The following is a 17010-nucleotide window of genomic DNA, read 5'->3' as shown; positions in this document are numbered from 1 at the left end:
GACCTTCAAGTCGGAAACAATGGACAATACCCATTTTAAATTTTACGACGACTTTGAAGTCATAAATAATGGATAATATCGATTTTAAAATTTCCGACAATCTTGAAGTTGGAAACAATGAACAATACATATTTTGAAATTTTCGATGAATTTAAAGTCGAAACCAATTGATTTTGTGTTTGAAGATAAGAAAAATGATAAATTAATTTTAAATGTCATTGATGAGTTCTTGGAAAGAACATGAAGATGAAGAAGAAAAAGAAGAAAGAAAAAGAATAATTAAATCTGAATAAAGAAAATGAATAAAGAAAATAAAGAAATATTTAAAATAAATTTTTAATAAAAAAATTTGTGCTCACTCTCTGTTATGTCAGCATTAAGGAATATCAATTCCACTTAAAAATAGTTCAGAAGGTCATATTACATCACAAAGTATAAGTGTAATTGATATTTCGACTAAAGGTTAGGGTAATAAACTATTTTCTCATGGGGTCCTACCTATATAATTTCTGCAAAGCTTTATCGTGAACCAACTCATGCTAAGAAACCTTTTGATACATGGGATAAAGCAGAATATTCAAAATTAAATTGAAGTTTAATCTTATACCTTCATCAAATATACAATAACTTCAAACTTAAATCCTAGATATTAATCACCTTCATCAAATATACAATAATTTTAAACTTAAATCCTAAATATTTCTCCTTTTTACATCTAATAACTTAAGTACATATTACTGGTTCAAAAATTATAAACGGAGTACTATATTATTTTTGAGGAGTATCAAGAAAAAAATGGCAAAGGCGAGGTGACTAATTTCTGGGAAGCAAATGAAGAGAAATTTGCATAACACTATTAATATTCACACTTGCCTCTTTCCAAATCCATGTTTTTCACACTTTTCAAAAAAAACATTGCCAACTCATTTCTAGAAGCCATCTAATGTCATCCCACGAATGCTATAGCCGCAAACGCGTCAACCTTTCTTCTCTTGTCGGTCACTTTTGTTCAACATTTATAAAGGGGTTGTTTTACCTATGTTGTCCTTGTACTTGACGGAGGTTTCAAAGCTTGCTTGAATATTCCTTCTACCTGAAACCATCTACTATGTTTTAGATAAAAAGCCATGTGAAAAAAATCACATTTTTTGGTTTTGTTTATAGTTCTTGAATGCTTCAGTGTGCCAAAGATTTGATTTCGGTAAGGTGGTCTTGATTTTCTTGATATAAAACGATGTACCTTTCTTGAATTTGGGTATTTTTGATATAATTAAGAAATTAGGGGTTGATTCATACGAGTGCTTGATCTTTGATTATTAGTGAAATTGGTGGAACATTATAGTTTCTTGTTTATGCATTTGATTTTGAAGATTGAGAAAGTTCAAGTCTCTGTATTTGCAATTGATTGATAGATTTGAGTTGTTGGGGTTATTGGGAATAGTTTGAAATTTTGATAGAAAACAAGATGGTTGGATCTACGGAAGGAGTAACGAGTAATAAGTACCCGAATGGGTTGATTCAAAGTACTAATGGTTCTGTAGAGGAGAAGGTCGATGAGCTACGTCGAATTTTTGGTAAAGTGGATGGTGATCCATTGAGAATTGTGGGTGTTGGAGCAGGAGCATGGGGCAGTGTATTTGTAGCAATGTTGCAGGATGCATATGGGAATTTACGAGAGAAGGTGCAGATTAGAATATGGAGGAGAGCTGGAAGAGATGTTGATAAAGCAACTGCTGAGCATTTATTTGAGGTGATCAATTCAAGGGAAGATGTGTTAAGGAGGCTGATTAGACGATGTGCATACTTGAAGTATGTTGAGGCAAGATTAGGTGATAGGACACTACATGCCGATGAGATTTTGAAAGATGGCTTTTGTTCGAATATGATTGACACGCCACTTTGCCCTTTAAAGGTCGTTACCAATTTGCAGGAGGCTGTGTGGGATGCTGATATTGTCATTAATGGTTTGCCATCAACAGAAACTAGGGAAGTATTTCAAGAAATTAGTCGGTATTGGAAGGAACGTATTACTGTTCCGGTCATTATATCCTTGGCAAAGGGAATAGAGGCCGAGCTCGGGCCTGAACCCCGCATTGTTACCCCAACACAAATGATTAACAGAGCAAGTAAGAGAATCTTTTCCCATACTGTTGAATTATTCTTCCAAACTTGTACTTTACTTTTCCCCTGTGATATTTATTTAGTTAATAACTTCATTGTTGTAATGTTGACTACTTGGGAGCTGACAAGGTTAATGGCGGAATAATTTTCTTTTTTCCTGTTTGCCATGTGGGCGCTATCGTGCTCTTTCTACTTCCGGACAGATCATATTTTATTTGTAGTAGTGAAAAATGTGACTGATCCTTGGAGCACTTAATAAATGTTTCTTAGATGCTTGAAAAGAATTCAGCATGTTTGTTTCTTCTGCTGACTTGAGCATTTAGCTTCCAATAAACTTAGTTCGAAAACATTTCTCGGTTAATTTACTATTATGGCACAGCCAGTATAGGGGACTAGAAGGAGGATTAGGTTTCAGGTTTTATGAGTCAGTATAGGTATCAGGGTCATGATTATAAATACTCAAAGGACAATGGTTCATCCTTATGTGGCAGCTGAATGAGTAATATGGATGTCGGTTATTTATTTTGGGGATGATAGATACTTTTAATTGACTTTGCTAAGCACTTCAAGCATTATGAGCAGTTCCCCTTGCAGCAACACCTTTAGGAAAAAAGAACTGATGCTGAATAATTGTTGCGTAGTATAGCCTTTTGTTGTTTAGAGGAGTTGACTGGTATGCCTCTGCCTTGGTGGTAAGAGTGCATCAAGTGATGTCTGTGTCGGGCGCATGGCGCAGGTTCAAACTGTGTCACAGACAAAAATTGATAAAATGGAGAAGGGTAGAAGGGTAGTTCCATTATTACTGTGTTTCGAACTACGTGACTCTGGCCCTCAAGATGCCTGGGTTATGGAAAATAAGAAGTAAAAAAGAGTTCTTGACCTGTATTGTTTTCATTACACTTAACTCTCCTTGGCCTGTATTGTTTTCATTACACTTAACTCTCCTTGGCTGATTTATTGAAGTGTCAGTACATAAAGATTTAGGAAAATAAGCATGGTTTCATGCCTTTAATTCTTCCTAAGAGGTAACAGAGCAGTGAGGTATTTCCTCCTTAAATACATTTATTGCTGAGTCAAAATCTGTACACCGGGTATGTTGTTGTAATGGAAGAGTTTTGAAATTTTAGATTTTGCTCTAACTGCTTTTTAGATTACATGTACATAATTGTATGCACATTTTCGGTTGCCTTCTCCTGTTAATATCCAGTTAGATTTAATGTTCAAATAAATTAAGTTTGCTTTACTTCCTGCACATATAATTGTATTTTGAACTCGTCGGATATGCAAATATTATTATTTGCAACCTGATCAAGTCACTTTGGTTCTTCAACTATCATGTACTGGTGAATGTTGATAGCTAAAAGAACAAGACTATGACGTATGTGGTTGAATTTGAACTTCAAAAATCATTCATGGCAACTGCCACCGGGTACAGATCCAATCCAAAATGAGTTAATTGCGCTTTATTTACCATTCGTGAATTTATCCATTTATTTCTTATTGTTTGCTTTTTTCTCTGTTCTGCTTTTCCAAGTATATTTGTGTTTGCTAAGTTCTTCATTACTGTTACTTTTGCTCATGAGGCACCTATTATTTGCAGCTGGAGTTTCAATTGAAAACATCTTGTATCTTGGTGGACCTAATATTGCATCAGAGATTTACAATAGAGAATATGCCAATGCTCGGATATGTGGAGCTGAGAAATGGCGGAAAGCTCTAGCGAGATTTTTGAGGCAGCCACATTTTATTGTATGGGACAATGGTGACCTGGTAACTCATGAGGTCATGGGTGGTTTAAAGAATGTATACGCAATTGGAGCTGGTACAATCCTTTCTCTTTCTGGTGCAATGTTTTACTTTGCTTATTATCTGTAAAAAAACTCATAGTTAATAATTTATTTAGAATTGACTTATCGAGTTATCTCCGGGCTTGATTGAGTTTGCACTCTGATCATCTCCTTAGTTTCACTATCGCTGTTTGTTTGTTACCTTCCTTATTTTGGATCTTGGGAGCATTCATCATGTAATGGTTGTAAATTGCAGCTTCCCACAGTTTAAGCATTGTGACATCTTTAGTCAAATACTCAAACTAAGATGAGCATTTCAGTTTCTCAGCGAAGTTAAGAACCAGATTCTTGAGTTTCTTGTCCATTTGAGATCAGAATAATGCCCAAAGAATTCTCATTATTAAATATATCAAAGGATGTCACAGCATCCAGTGTGGTTGAGACTTTTTTTATATTGCAATATCCTGCATGAAATCATGAATAACATTATAAATGCTCAGTGTCCCCTGGTTATGGCTGTTCGACTTAATAGTTTAATCGTTATTGAAACGTCAGAATTGGACATTAGGTGTTAGGCTCGTAGTTGCTTAGTTACATATCAAACCACATACTGATACACTATTTTCTGTTCGATAGGTATGGTAGCAGCTCTTACTAATGAAAGTGCCACGAGCAAGTCAGTATACTTCGCACACTGTACATCTGAGATGATATTCATTACACATCTCTTGGCGGAAGGACCTGAGAAGCTTGCTGGGCCACTTCTGGCTGATACATATGTGACCCTGTTGAAAGGTCGTAATGCTTGGTATGGCCAAAAGTTGGCCAAAGGGGAAATAAACCTTGATATGGGTGACAGCATCAAAGGAAAGGGGATGATACAGGTATATTCTAGAATACTTAGCATACAATGACTAGCTAGGAGCATGTGGCTAAACATAGATTTCTAATGATAATTTACAGTTTATAACTTCTATTACGTATTATTAGAGTGGGTTAGAGTCCCACATTGGTTGGTGAATGGACCAACGGTCAATCTTCCCCTCATGAGCTAACTTTTGGGGTTCAGTTAGGCCCAAGTGCCATATATTTACACATTAATAGGAATTCATGTGTTAACAATTTGAGGAGCCTACTTTATCCTATATAAGCTAGTATAAGAAAGTCATCTCATTCCTAATCTCTTTGTGGTGCACAAATTGTATGGTTAAAGAAATCATATTATGGTTGTAGATTCTCTACTTTTTAATATAATGCTTACAGGATATTTTCCTGTTATCACTAAAATTATGTACCTTTTCAAAAAAGCAAGTATATGGAAGTTAACTGATGCTTCTGTGACGAACAAAATTGTTGAAGTCACAAAGGTATGTAGCATTCTTGAAATTGCTCTCAATGATAACCTTGCAAAACTTGAGATGCATTCCATCTTAATAAATCATCACTGGTTTAATTCATGGAAGATATCGTTCAGCAACTAGAGCTGCAAGAGAGTGTTATTACTACGTGGAATCATGTGTGAATTCTAAGCTGTATCAATTTGTGCAGGGAGTTTCAGCAGTAAAAGCCTTTTATGAGCTACTAAGTCAGTCCAGTTTAAACGTTTATCGTCCTGATGAAAACAAACATGTAGCTCCTGTTGAACTTTGTCCTTTATTGAAGACATTGTACAAAATACTGATAATGAGGTACATAAAATTCTTGCCCTGCTTTCCCCCTTATGTTTGCAGTTCTTTTACAAGTTGGAAAGTAATCCCGGCTGTTGGTACGTTGAAACTGCAGGGAGGTTTCATCAGAGGCTATTCTTCAGGCATTGAGAGATGAAACTATGAATGATCCACGTGACCGTATTGAGATTGCACAAGGCCATGCCATCTACAGACCTTCGTTACTGGGGCAGTAGCCTTGATTAAGAGACCTTTGGACGCCACCATCACGCACTATCCAACTATTCCAAGTTCTTCGGCAGTGAAGTTGCTTCTGAAATTAGGTGTTGTATGTTCAATCAATTTTGTAATATGCTCTTTAGACAATTTGGTTATCAGGACTATGCTATACTGAAGCACGAAAATTGTTGTATAATGTTCTTTGATTTATTCAATCTTTCACTTTATTTATTGTTTCAAAACTCTCCTTTTTTTCTTTTTTCAAGTTCTTCAAGGGACATTTCCGGGTACTTCCAGGAAAAAAATATACCATGGGCCAGATTCGTTGAGCCAGCCTGGCCTAGTCTGTAATTTGATAGGGTTCGGTTATGATTTTTACAATCTGTTTAAGAATAGGGTTTTTTAGTTTGACCCGTATAAGCTCGTTTCGTGGGGCTTGAGCAATATGGGTTGAGCTGATCCGCGGGTCAAATAAAAAAGGGAAAAAGATATGGTATGACCATTTAAAAAAAAAAAATGGCCCACATGTGAAAAGATGGACATGTTGTAGCTAGTCGGCTAAAGTAATTCTTCTTTTTAGCCATTTAGCCCAATTGGGCACATGCAGTCTCTATACTCAATTGATACACTTTTATACCACATTGATACACTTTTATACTATATTGATACACTTTTTAAAAAAAGAGAAAAGAAATTATATGCAAGCACATGCAGTTCCTATACCCAATTGATACTCTTTTATACCACATTGATACACTTTTATACTACATTGATACACTTACAGTGTCTATATACTCAATTGATACTCTATTATACTAGATTGATGCATTTTTAGAATGCATGTAAAAACTATATGGAATCGTATAAAATATGTATCAAAATAATAATTGTAGTTAAAAATTGTATAGAATATGTATAAAAATGTTATAATTATTATATAGAATATGTATATATATAGAAACTGTATCGTTATTATATATAAATATATATATCTTTAACAATTGTATTATATTAAAAGTATATGATATTATATTTTTTTTGTATAAATAAGTAAAACTAAACAAAACAATTAGTGTGTTATTTTAATAATGTTGATGAATGCAAAATAATTTGGATATGTTTTAAAAGAATGTCATTTTTTTTATTTAATAAATATTTAAAGATATTCTTTTACTTTTATCTTTATTAAATATCTTTTTTTATTTTTTAAAATTCGTACTCAATCAAAATATGTTACATAAAACTGGAAGAACTAAATATTGGATAGCCGATTAATATGACGGAGAAGTATCAATTCCAAATCCAAGTCAAAAAAGCACATATACATTTGACATTACTAACACATTCCCAAATGGAGTCACAGTCTCATGATTGGACCAATTCATAATCCAAATAAAATTTGGAGTGTGCAACCAACGCGTATATTATTGAAACAAAATAAAAAAAAAATCAAATTATAAATAAGGGTGCGGCCATCACTTAATGGCTATTTACTGAATTTTTAAATTTAGGTGCTAGTTTTATGGAATTATTTTAATTTTAGGTGTTATTTTTGTCCTTTTCCCAATAAAAAATAATTAAAAAATAGAATAAAGTACTAGAAATTAAAAAGATAGTTCAAACTAAAGTCTATTTGGACCATCATAGATATTTAAATATTAGATATGTTTATAAAATATATAAATAATTAAAATAATAAATTTTTTAAGGAATCAAATATGTTTGATAAAGATAATGTGGCGATGTTGAACACACTATAATTCTTAAGTGCCATGAGAATTTTCTTTTTCTTAGGAGCTTATTTTCACTTTTATTGGATTAAATATTGACATTTCTTTGTGTTTTATTGTGATCAATTAAAACAAAAATAGATTAATATTATTATTTAGCTAGTTATATTATTACTCATAAATAGTTTCGTTTGTTTTTCAACATCTCTATTTGATTTGAATTTGGTGTCGAATGTTATTTAATTTAACAAATTTTTTAAATTTTTTTATAAATTTGAGACTTGATTAACAAGAAGTAACTTCATGTAATATTATATTGTACATATTTATGTAATTAACAATTTAAAATTTAAATTAAGATTATAAAAATAATATATTTTAAAAAGTGAGCTGGCTCGTGGAGACACGCAGCCCACATTGTGATGGATTAGACTTGCTATTTTTTGGCATGTCATGTTGATGGGTCAGCCCTTCCTGACCCATCAAACTTCAATGCCCGTATGAACTAGCCCAAGTAAGTTGGGTCGATCCATAGTGACAGCTATAAGTCTATGTATCATTTGGTCATAATCCAAAATTGGATCAAATTCTTCTTTTTAACTCAAAAATTGAAACTTCTTTTAAACATTTTCAACAGTAAGACTTATATTTTCTCTTATTTATAAGAGGGAGTTAAGCAGCTCAAGCAGGCACGAGGTCGGCATGCCTACTTGTGCTGCCTACTTTCGCCGTAATTTTTCTGTATCACACTTAATTAATAATTATAAGTTATTTACGTATTAAAAAATTAATAGTATTTAATAAAAAAAGAGTAAAATAGACATTTATGACATGTCTGCTTCAGTTACTTCAATCATAATTTTATTGTATCACTCCTAATTAATTATTATGGGCAGTAAGTATTAAAAAATTAATAATCTATATATATAAAAGCAAAACAAACTCAAGACAAGATGCCACGTGTCAAGCTATTAAAATAGTCATGTGGTAATTTTTAAGACAATATTTAAAAATACTGTAATAAAAAATTTAAATTAAAAAATATTAGAAAGTTTTAAACTTTCAACTTTAAAAAAGAGATGCAGTGTAAATTTTTTTAAAAAAAGAGATGTAGTGTAAATTTAAAAAGAAACGTGTCTCACATGCAGTGAAAATTTTCAAAAATAGAGATAAAGTGTAAATTTAAAAAAGAAACGTGTCACTATCTTCCAACAATTTAATTTTTTAGTGATTATCTAAATAATCTTTACTGATTATCTCAACTAAGAAGATATTTTAAACAGATAATGATTTAAATTTTTACAGATTATAACTATCTCAATAATTTTAGAGTTTTAATTTTATCTCAACTTTTAGTGATTATCTAAATAATCTTATCCCCACTACTCATCATTATCTCTCTGTAATTCAAAAACTACATTATTACTATAAAATCTCATATGTACGTATTTCAAATTCAGAACCCAACAAAGAAAATGATGTCCAGTATCTATCAAAAAAATGTCTACAGCTAAAATTGACTCTATACATGAGATATCAAATACTAAGATGCAATGAAATTTAAAGGTTCGTATTGTGCGTTTGTGGCAGATTTCAGAACACAAAAATCCCAACAAGATACTATCATTAGAGATGCTTTTGTAGGATGACAAGGTATACATCCTTCACTATCTATTTTTTATTAATAATGTGAATAATTTTGAGCATGAAATCATACTTAAAAAGTAAAAAAATCTTGGATTACGCATGTTCATATTTAATTGATTAAAATACAGGAGAGAAAAAGGTATAATATAACTCCTACGTAATTAGAAATCCGACACAACAAAATATATTGATGATGCCGAAATACGTTGATCAAAAGTGAATTTTGGATTTAATTAAAGCTAATTAGAATTGTTCAAAATCAAATTATATCAATAATATTAACTGTAAAAAATTTTAGTTGTTTACTGCTATTGAGTTATCCAATTAACAATTTAGGAACGATCTAAAATTTATATTACTGACAAGTTATTGATTTGTGTAGCAATTTATTCAATTTATTTATCAATTTCACCGATAACCCGCAGTTATAGAATATGCTAAATCAATTAACAAATTAATTGACATTCAGTTTGATTACTTGATTTACAAGTTTCACAGTTAACAACATAAAAGATTATAGTTGTTGCTCAAAATTCTCTTTGTTTTACAATGATCCTTGCCCTAATCGATAACCTCTAAAATCAATATCGAAGTACCTGATCATTTTGATAACGACTTAACATTTTAAAAATTAAATTAATTAATCATATTGATAATTAAAAAAATTGAATCAAGGAGATACGTTGTACTTTTTATTACCTGCATAAACTTTAGCCATTTAATCGTAACTTCAGATACAAGAAAATTTAAATTCAATTCAAAATAAATAAACTTCACTATTTTTATTCCACTGATTTTAATATAATCTCAATTATGAATTATTTATTTATATGGTGATCGTATTCAGGCATCTGTTGGAGCATCTATTATTCCTAAGTTCAAACCAGAAATAAAAGAGTTGGAGTTATACTCAATGAAAAATTTCATTGTTGTATCATACAAGTCAAAAGTCAAGATCAATGATCACAAAATGAAGTTGATGTTTATTCATAGAACAAACATACAAAAAATAGTTGATTCATGCTTTGATCGGACTTTATTTAAGTTTCGCCCATATGAATATTTGATAAATCAAGTTGATATCGATGAGACCAAGCTTTTCGGTAATTATATTTTATACAAACTTTTTAATTCAAATGTTTCACCACTTATAAGTTATATGTCATACTAAATATCTTTTTTTTCAATTTTGATAGATGTCATAGGAGAAATTATTGCTTATGGACCTGTTCAAGTATACAAACAAGGTGATAAATTCTGTGCTTTTATGAATGTGTAACTCCAGGATAATGGGTAAGACTGCAAAAATGATTATAGTCATTGATATATTTCAAGTTGTCCCCTTTTTTATTTGATCAAATTATGCATTTTTATAAAGTAACAACATGATTGGAGCTGCATTCTGGACGGAATTCGTTGAACAAATTCGTCCACACTTGGATGAAACTACCGATAAGCCTGTTATTGTGGTTATGCAACTCATAAAGGCTCACAAGTTTAAAGGTTTTCAACTAACGATGTTTATTTGAAATTTTTATTCAAATTCTATATCTATCCGAATTTGATTATATATATACACAAATGTAGGAAAATTCTCTGTACGTAATTTTTGAACTGCTTCAAAACTATGGATTAATCCTGAACTACCTAAAGTTTCTGATTTCATTTTCAAGTTTATATATACTCCTCCATCCTCCATTTATAATTTTTAGTAACCTAGAGAATTTATTATATGATAGATATTTTAATAAACTTCAATACATGTACAGTGAAAGATGTGTGTGGAGATAAATCTAAAAGGATTAGTCAACTGTCCACTCAACATAGCTATTCTATTTTGGATGAGTTAGCTTCTGGAGCGGTTGAAGTTACAACTATAAAGCAGTTAATTGAGTGCTTGGAGGTGAGTAACACTTTCATTTATTTCAATATTAAATTATAGTGTGATAAGTGAATATTTTTTAACTATGCTATTTTAATAAATATAGGAAGAAAGTTTCTATGTTGCTGCAACCATACTACATATAGATCTTGATAAAAATTGGTCATACCCGAGCTGCAAGAATTGCAGTAGGAAGATTGATGAACTTGACAGTAAATTTTACTGCAAAACGTGTGAAAGCCTTGAGAGTTCTGCAATTCACAGGTTTTATAAAAATCATGTTTAAATTTAATTTTAATTATAAAAATAAAAATTAAATCTCAAACATGCCTTACAGGTATAAATTATTCTTGAAAGTAACAGATTTTGCAGAAACTGGCTTTATTACTTTGTTGCTTTAGGACCAACATGCGATGAAACTCATAGAAAAGACTGTCACTGAATTAGTGAAAGGATTACTTGAGGTAAAAACTAATAAAATCATATTTGAATATATTTATTTTATCTCTTCTAATACCACTATTTATTTTAAAATGTTGGTGTATCTTCTTATCCATTGGAGTTAGATAACATTTTGGATAGAGAGGTCATGTTTAAAGTAGCCATCAAGAAAGACAATATAGACCAACATGATGAAGTTTATACAGTTCTTAAATTTAGTAATGATAAGGATCTCATCAAGCAGTATCATCTCTCTCCAAGTGAAGAAACATGCACCGTATGTATACATTACTTTTAAACAAATTGAATTTGTTGGTTTATGTTTAGAAAAGATTAACTTAGAATATAGATTGTTATTGATATTATTATTTTTCTTTCACAGTATCTAGAGTTCAATTATGAACAACTCACACCTAAAGACAATGATTTAACGGTGATTTCGACACACACTTATATGTAGATATATTTATCATTTGTTAAAGTACATATAGATATTTGATTTTGATGATCTTTTTTTAACTAAAATTTTAGAATTCTGTAGCTGAGAATGAAGTAAACTCTGCTTCAAATACCCCTGCAAAGAGAAGTGAATCCGAGAGTGATTTGTCCGTAGAAGACGTTAATGAAGAGCCCACTGTACAATTCTCCAGCAGTAAGAGAAAAAAAGTCATAAAAAGGGAGAAAATAACACGAGTCAGATCATTTAGAAGACTTTAATAAGATACATTTAGTGGGATGTCACCTTTTCTATTTTCAGCATTGATCTTTGTTATGGACGAAATATTTTGATAATTTTTCAACAATTTATTAGTAATTTTAGACTCTCTAGTTGTATTTTAATTTGTTTTGACCTCTCTGTGCCTGTGAAGTACAGCTTCATTATTTAACATTTAACAAAATATTTAGTTGATAAAGTAGATCAGGCTCTATCCGAGGCTAAAGTGTTTTACCACGTACAAAGATATTTTCTAGATCGTGAAATATACCTGAATATTATCATACAACAGATATTACTCGGGCACGACGAAGTTCAATAGTCCATTGGTCTTGAACTTCAAGTATAGCTTCATTGTTTAACATTTAACAAAATATTTAGTTGATAAAGTGGATCAGGTTCTATCCGAGGCTAAAGTGTTTTACCACATACAAAGGTGTTTTCTAAATCGTGAAGTATACCTGAATATTACTATACAGCAGTTATTACTCGAGCACGACTAAGTTCAATAGGCGATTGGTCTTGAACTTCAAATTCATCATACCGGTTTGAAACCTGCCACACATCAAAGTGTGTTAGTATGTTAACATTCATATTGAAAATGATGATACCTTGACCACTGTCAACAGCGTAATCTAAATTAAATGGAACCATATTCAGTCCCTTTGATTTAAGTACATCAACAACCTGTCACTGACATAATCAAACAATCTAAATTAGTAAAAGAAAAGAGTTAAATTGACTTCATCTGAAAACTCTGGTGGACACATGCTCTTACTCTTCTGCATGCTTGCTATATCTGGTTGAAGGATATTTGCAGTGACCTGAACTTACTGATCAGTAAGAAAAAATAATTGAAATGAGAAAAAAAAGTAGACCACAACATGTAAACCTGTTGAAGTGTATCTTTAAATATGCGTAGTTGTTGAAAATTACACAATGACAGTATGTGTCAGCACCTTTTTGTGAAATGGCAAACAAAATGCTTCTTTTATAGATAACATACACAAATATTACTCTTAACTTCAGGTTAAGAAACTCAATTTACAAATCATTTTTTGAACATATTATCTATCTTCCTTAAAATAAAAGTCTTCTAAAAATGACACAATTAATCTTATTCAATTTTTATAATATGTTACACAAATGTAGACAGAATTTTCAACAACCAAGATTTTACCTGTACCAAATATACAAATATCTCCAGCCTCACTTTCAGCCTTGCTCACCTCTTTGTTATTGTCGATGAGGGTTGTGATCTGTACCTTAAGATCCATATCTCTATTATGTAACTCTGCATCCTCACCGTTTTTTTGATATGTCCAAACTGTGGTTCTATAATCTTCTTCTAAAGCAGCTAAACAACCACTGAAACTACCATAATAACCAGACAACAGAGAACCACATTGCCAAAGTCTCTTAGATAAAAGAGATGATATATATTGGTCCTTAGAGCAAATAACATCCAAGTTTATACCACACCAAGAGGACACAAAATCTCAAAAATCTACAAATCTCATTGTTGAATTAGAAACAAGTGGTGAAACATCAACTATATCATTCATTGATATGTATCTGCCTACATATCTCATTACCATGCTAAAGAGTGTAAGTAAAAGGAACATACTAAATCATTGTCAAGGTTCCTTAGCAGAGAATGTGGACAAAAAAAAGAACTATGCTTAGACAGGGTCATTAGGATCGTAACAAGTATTGCAACAAAGATTCAGGTTCTGAGCTGAACTTATTACTTTCTACTCTAATGAGGTATACAATTACATCCCCTTTTTTGGGAGTTGGAAGTGGGGCGGAAGAGGCAACTTTGTACATTTGCTCTATTTAAGCCCTTGAGAAACTAAAAGTCTAATGTTTTACTAAACTTAAGAGGAGGTATTAAATTTTCGTGCTTAAAGAGTTTCCACGATAACTAAGAACACATTTAAACAGGATTCTATTTCTTTCAAAGTTGGCTAGCATTTTCTTAGAACGAGGACCAAGTTGTGGGTAACAAAAGTTAAAGGGTTGGAATAAAAGGTCAATAAAACAAGGGATTTTCCCTTTCCTCTCTACCAGAAAATGACTTTCAACTTTGCTTAGTCAAATAGACTACAATATAGTGGATCTCGAGAAGAAAAAAGGGCAAGCAGAGATGCACAAATTGAAAGCATCTTTTAAAGACAATAAATTTTTTACGAACAAATCCAATACATACCTATGTATTCTCCCTTCTCAAGAGAAAGTACAGAACAGAAAGAAGCACGGATGCTATGTAGTCGTGCAAATAACTTCGGTGAGCATCAGAGTGTCAAATAACCTTTTATCTCCAAAGAGACACTACAAGCACATAATACTTTCAATTTTACTAGAAAAGGAAAATCAGAAGTAAGAGAAACCAAGATGAGAGGCATATGTTTATGTTTGACTTGAAAAAAGACAAACTTCTATCGAGAGAAAAAGTCAGCAAGACAAGGCCTCGTGCCAACAGAGAAAATGTTTTGTACTCAACAATTGTAACAAAAAATCTATGCTTGCTGCTACTTTTATTCCAATGAGTTTGAGACAGTGCACCTGTATGGGATTCCATACTAACTGCGTAAATACATTCGTAAATATAATGAAGCTGAAAATAGTAAACCTTGGAGTACAGAGAGGACTAGAAACTGTAATGAAGAATAATAGGGACAAAGTAGGCAACCTGATCATCACCGTAGAAAATAAACTGACCAGTGTGTTCATGGTCCATGGAAGTCCATCAATGACAGTTTTACTGATCGTTCTCCTCTTGCTAAAATTAAACACCTGAATATTAGTTTTAAGGTTAGTTCTCGATTGCTATGTAAAGAGTGAAATGAAAGTTGTGACATATTCTATATGGTGAAACAAATATATACAAGGATGCATTGTCATCCACACCATCAGAAGATATAGTAAACAAGTGTATGAATCCACTGATAGTTTCTAAAGGCACGGGTAATTTTTTCACTCCCAATTATCGAAAACAAACCTCGGATATGTAAGGTATGATCTTGAACCTGGGATTTCTGTAAGCATCATCTCTTTTTACAGAACTCTATAGCAAAGGCAAATCCTCTAAAGGGTATTCATCATATAGTAGAGAGCAAGGTTGGATGTTGTAAAACTTGAGACCTAAATACAAGTGACAAACTAGCAAAATAAGCATCTGGTTAGCAGCTATATAGGAAATGAAAGCAAATGATTATTCTGTCAAGCATACTTTTGTATATTTAAAGGAAATGAAAGAATTGTTAAGCATTTGGTTAGCAGCTTCATAGTAAGAAGAATTTCGAACCACCCTTTGCTACATATTTCTTCATACATACATACATACATATATATATATATATATATATATATATATGTCACACATAAAGTAAACAGATTATTAGAATTATGTATCTCTACTTTATATAAAATGCATTAGAACATCAAAAACAAGTTCAACAGTTACTTATCATTTTGACACTGTAGAAATGATTCTTTAAATGAACAAGAATTGAAATGTTTTATTTAAATTTTTTATTTCATCCTAACAATCACCACACACACAAAGAGATATCTTTTCTCACTTTTTCCAGTTAAGTTATAAAATTTTATCATAGTAAGGCAAGAACAATACTTGAAAAGTAACGCAAGATCAAAGCAACAAATATTATCTTTCCATGCTGATCAAAGAATTTTATAAACGAGGTCATAATTGTTGCTCTTTTTCATAGTAAGAACAAATACAATGTTCTTTTTTATTTTATCGTAGTAATAAATGAACATGTTAGAGGTCTGGAGAGGTACAGTAGAGTGTACCCTATGAAAGAGCTCTACAACTTCTTTATGTTGAGTTCAAGTATGTCGTTATCCTCGCTGTAGCAACTACATCGCGTAGTAGCAATCCTCCCAGATCCGATTAAATTATGCAAAAAATACTAACAAACATATACCAAAATACTAATAAAAAATAAATTTGACATACAAAAGGGTGAAAGCACAAATGCCCAATCAAACAATCATGCCCCGAATCCAAATTAGTCCATTCAAATATAAAAAAAAAGTGAAACAAAATATAACAAATATAATATATAATATATAAATATAATAAAAATAAAGTGAAACATACAATATACAATATAAAAAATATCTATCATAATAATTTTTTTATCAACATTTGATTGAATCGAGATGTGTGTGATATGTTTAGATATTAATAAAATTGATAGTAAAAATAATTTGTTGGTCACGCAATTTTTATCAATATTTGACTGAATCGAGATGTGTGTGATATGTTTACACATTAATAAAATTGATAGTAAAAATAATTCGCTGATCACACATATATCGAATTCTTCAAAGATAGTATTTTTTAAAATGGCTTGGGGTAAAATATTCTTCTTGATTTAATTTTTTTTTTTATTTCAGCTTTGCAAATTAGAGTAAATGATTTGAAATTAAAAAAGAGTTCAAAGGTAATAAACTTCAGATTGTTCTATTGTATAAATATCTTGGTTAAATATGAACACTAAGAGTGAAAGATATAGACATAATATAAAGACTGAAAAATTATTCCTAAATAAAAACTAAAAGATAATTTACTACATATGTATAACAAAAATAAGAGCGACTGTCTCAATTTTCTCTCAACCGTTTTCTCTCTCTTCTCTCAACAAACTAACTTTCATAAATGTTCATATGAAATTCAGATTACGAAGCACATACATATGAAAAATCAGGCAACACAATTAGCGAGATTAAATAGAAGAATCCTACAAAATCAAAAATGGGCCAAATACTC

General features: G+C 31.3%; 1 protein-coding gene across 1 annotated transcript; it reads left to right on the top strand.

Moving 5' to 3' along the window:
• Positions 1-550: 550 nt before the first annotated feature.
• Positions 551-6021, top strand: LOC107854912 (probable glycerol-3-phosphate dehydrogenase [NAD(+)] 1, cytosolic). The gene is made up of 5 exons (XM_016699907.2): positions 551-2126; positions 3722-3943; positions 4545-4792; positions 5457-5596; positions 5691-6021. Exons 1-5 carry the CDS (start codon positions 1466-1468, stop codon positions 5809-5811), a joined length of 1392 nt encoding a protein of 463 aa, XP_016555393.1. The 5' UTR covers positions 551-1465; the 3' UTR covers positions 5812-6021.
• The last annotated feature ends 10989 nt before the right edge of the window (positions 6022-17010 follow it).

This window comes from Capsicum annuum, chromosome 1 (genome assembly GCF_002878395.1).
Source record: "Capsicum annuum cultivar UCD-10X-F1 chromosome 1, UCD10Xv1.1, whole genome shotgun sequence".
Taxonomy (NCBI): domain Eukaryota; kingdom Viridiplantae; phylum Streptophyta; class Magnoliopsida; order Solanales; family Solanaceae; genus Capsicum; species Capsicum annuum.
The sequence above is the reverse complement of the archived record's forward strand: the minus strand, read 5'-3'. Positions and strand labels throughout refer to the sequence as shown.

Excerpts from the sequence above, each read along its gene's own strand:
- LOC107854912 (XM_016699907.2), top strand. The coding sequence starts at position 1,466 with ATGGTTGGATCTACGGAAGGAGTAACGAGTAATAAGTACCCGAATGGG. Across the intron at positions 3,944-4,544 it reads TGTATACGCAATTGGAGCTG|GTATGGTAGCAGCTCTTACT; the intron begins GTACAATCCTTT and ends TCTGTTCGATAG. Across the intron at positions 4,793-5,456 it reads AAGGAAAGGGGATGATACAG|GGAGTTTCAGCAGTAAAAGC; the intron begins GTATATTCTAGA and ends CAATTTGTGCAG.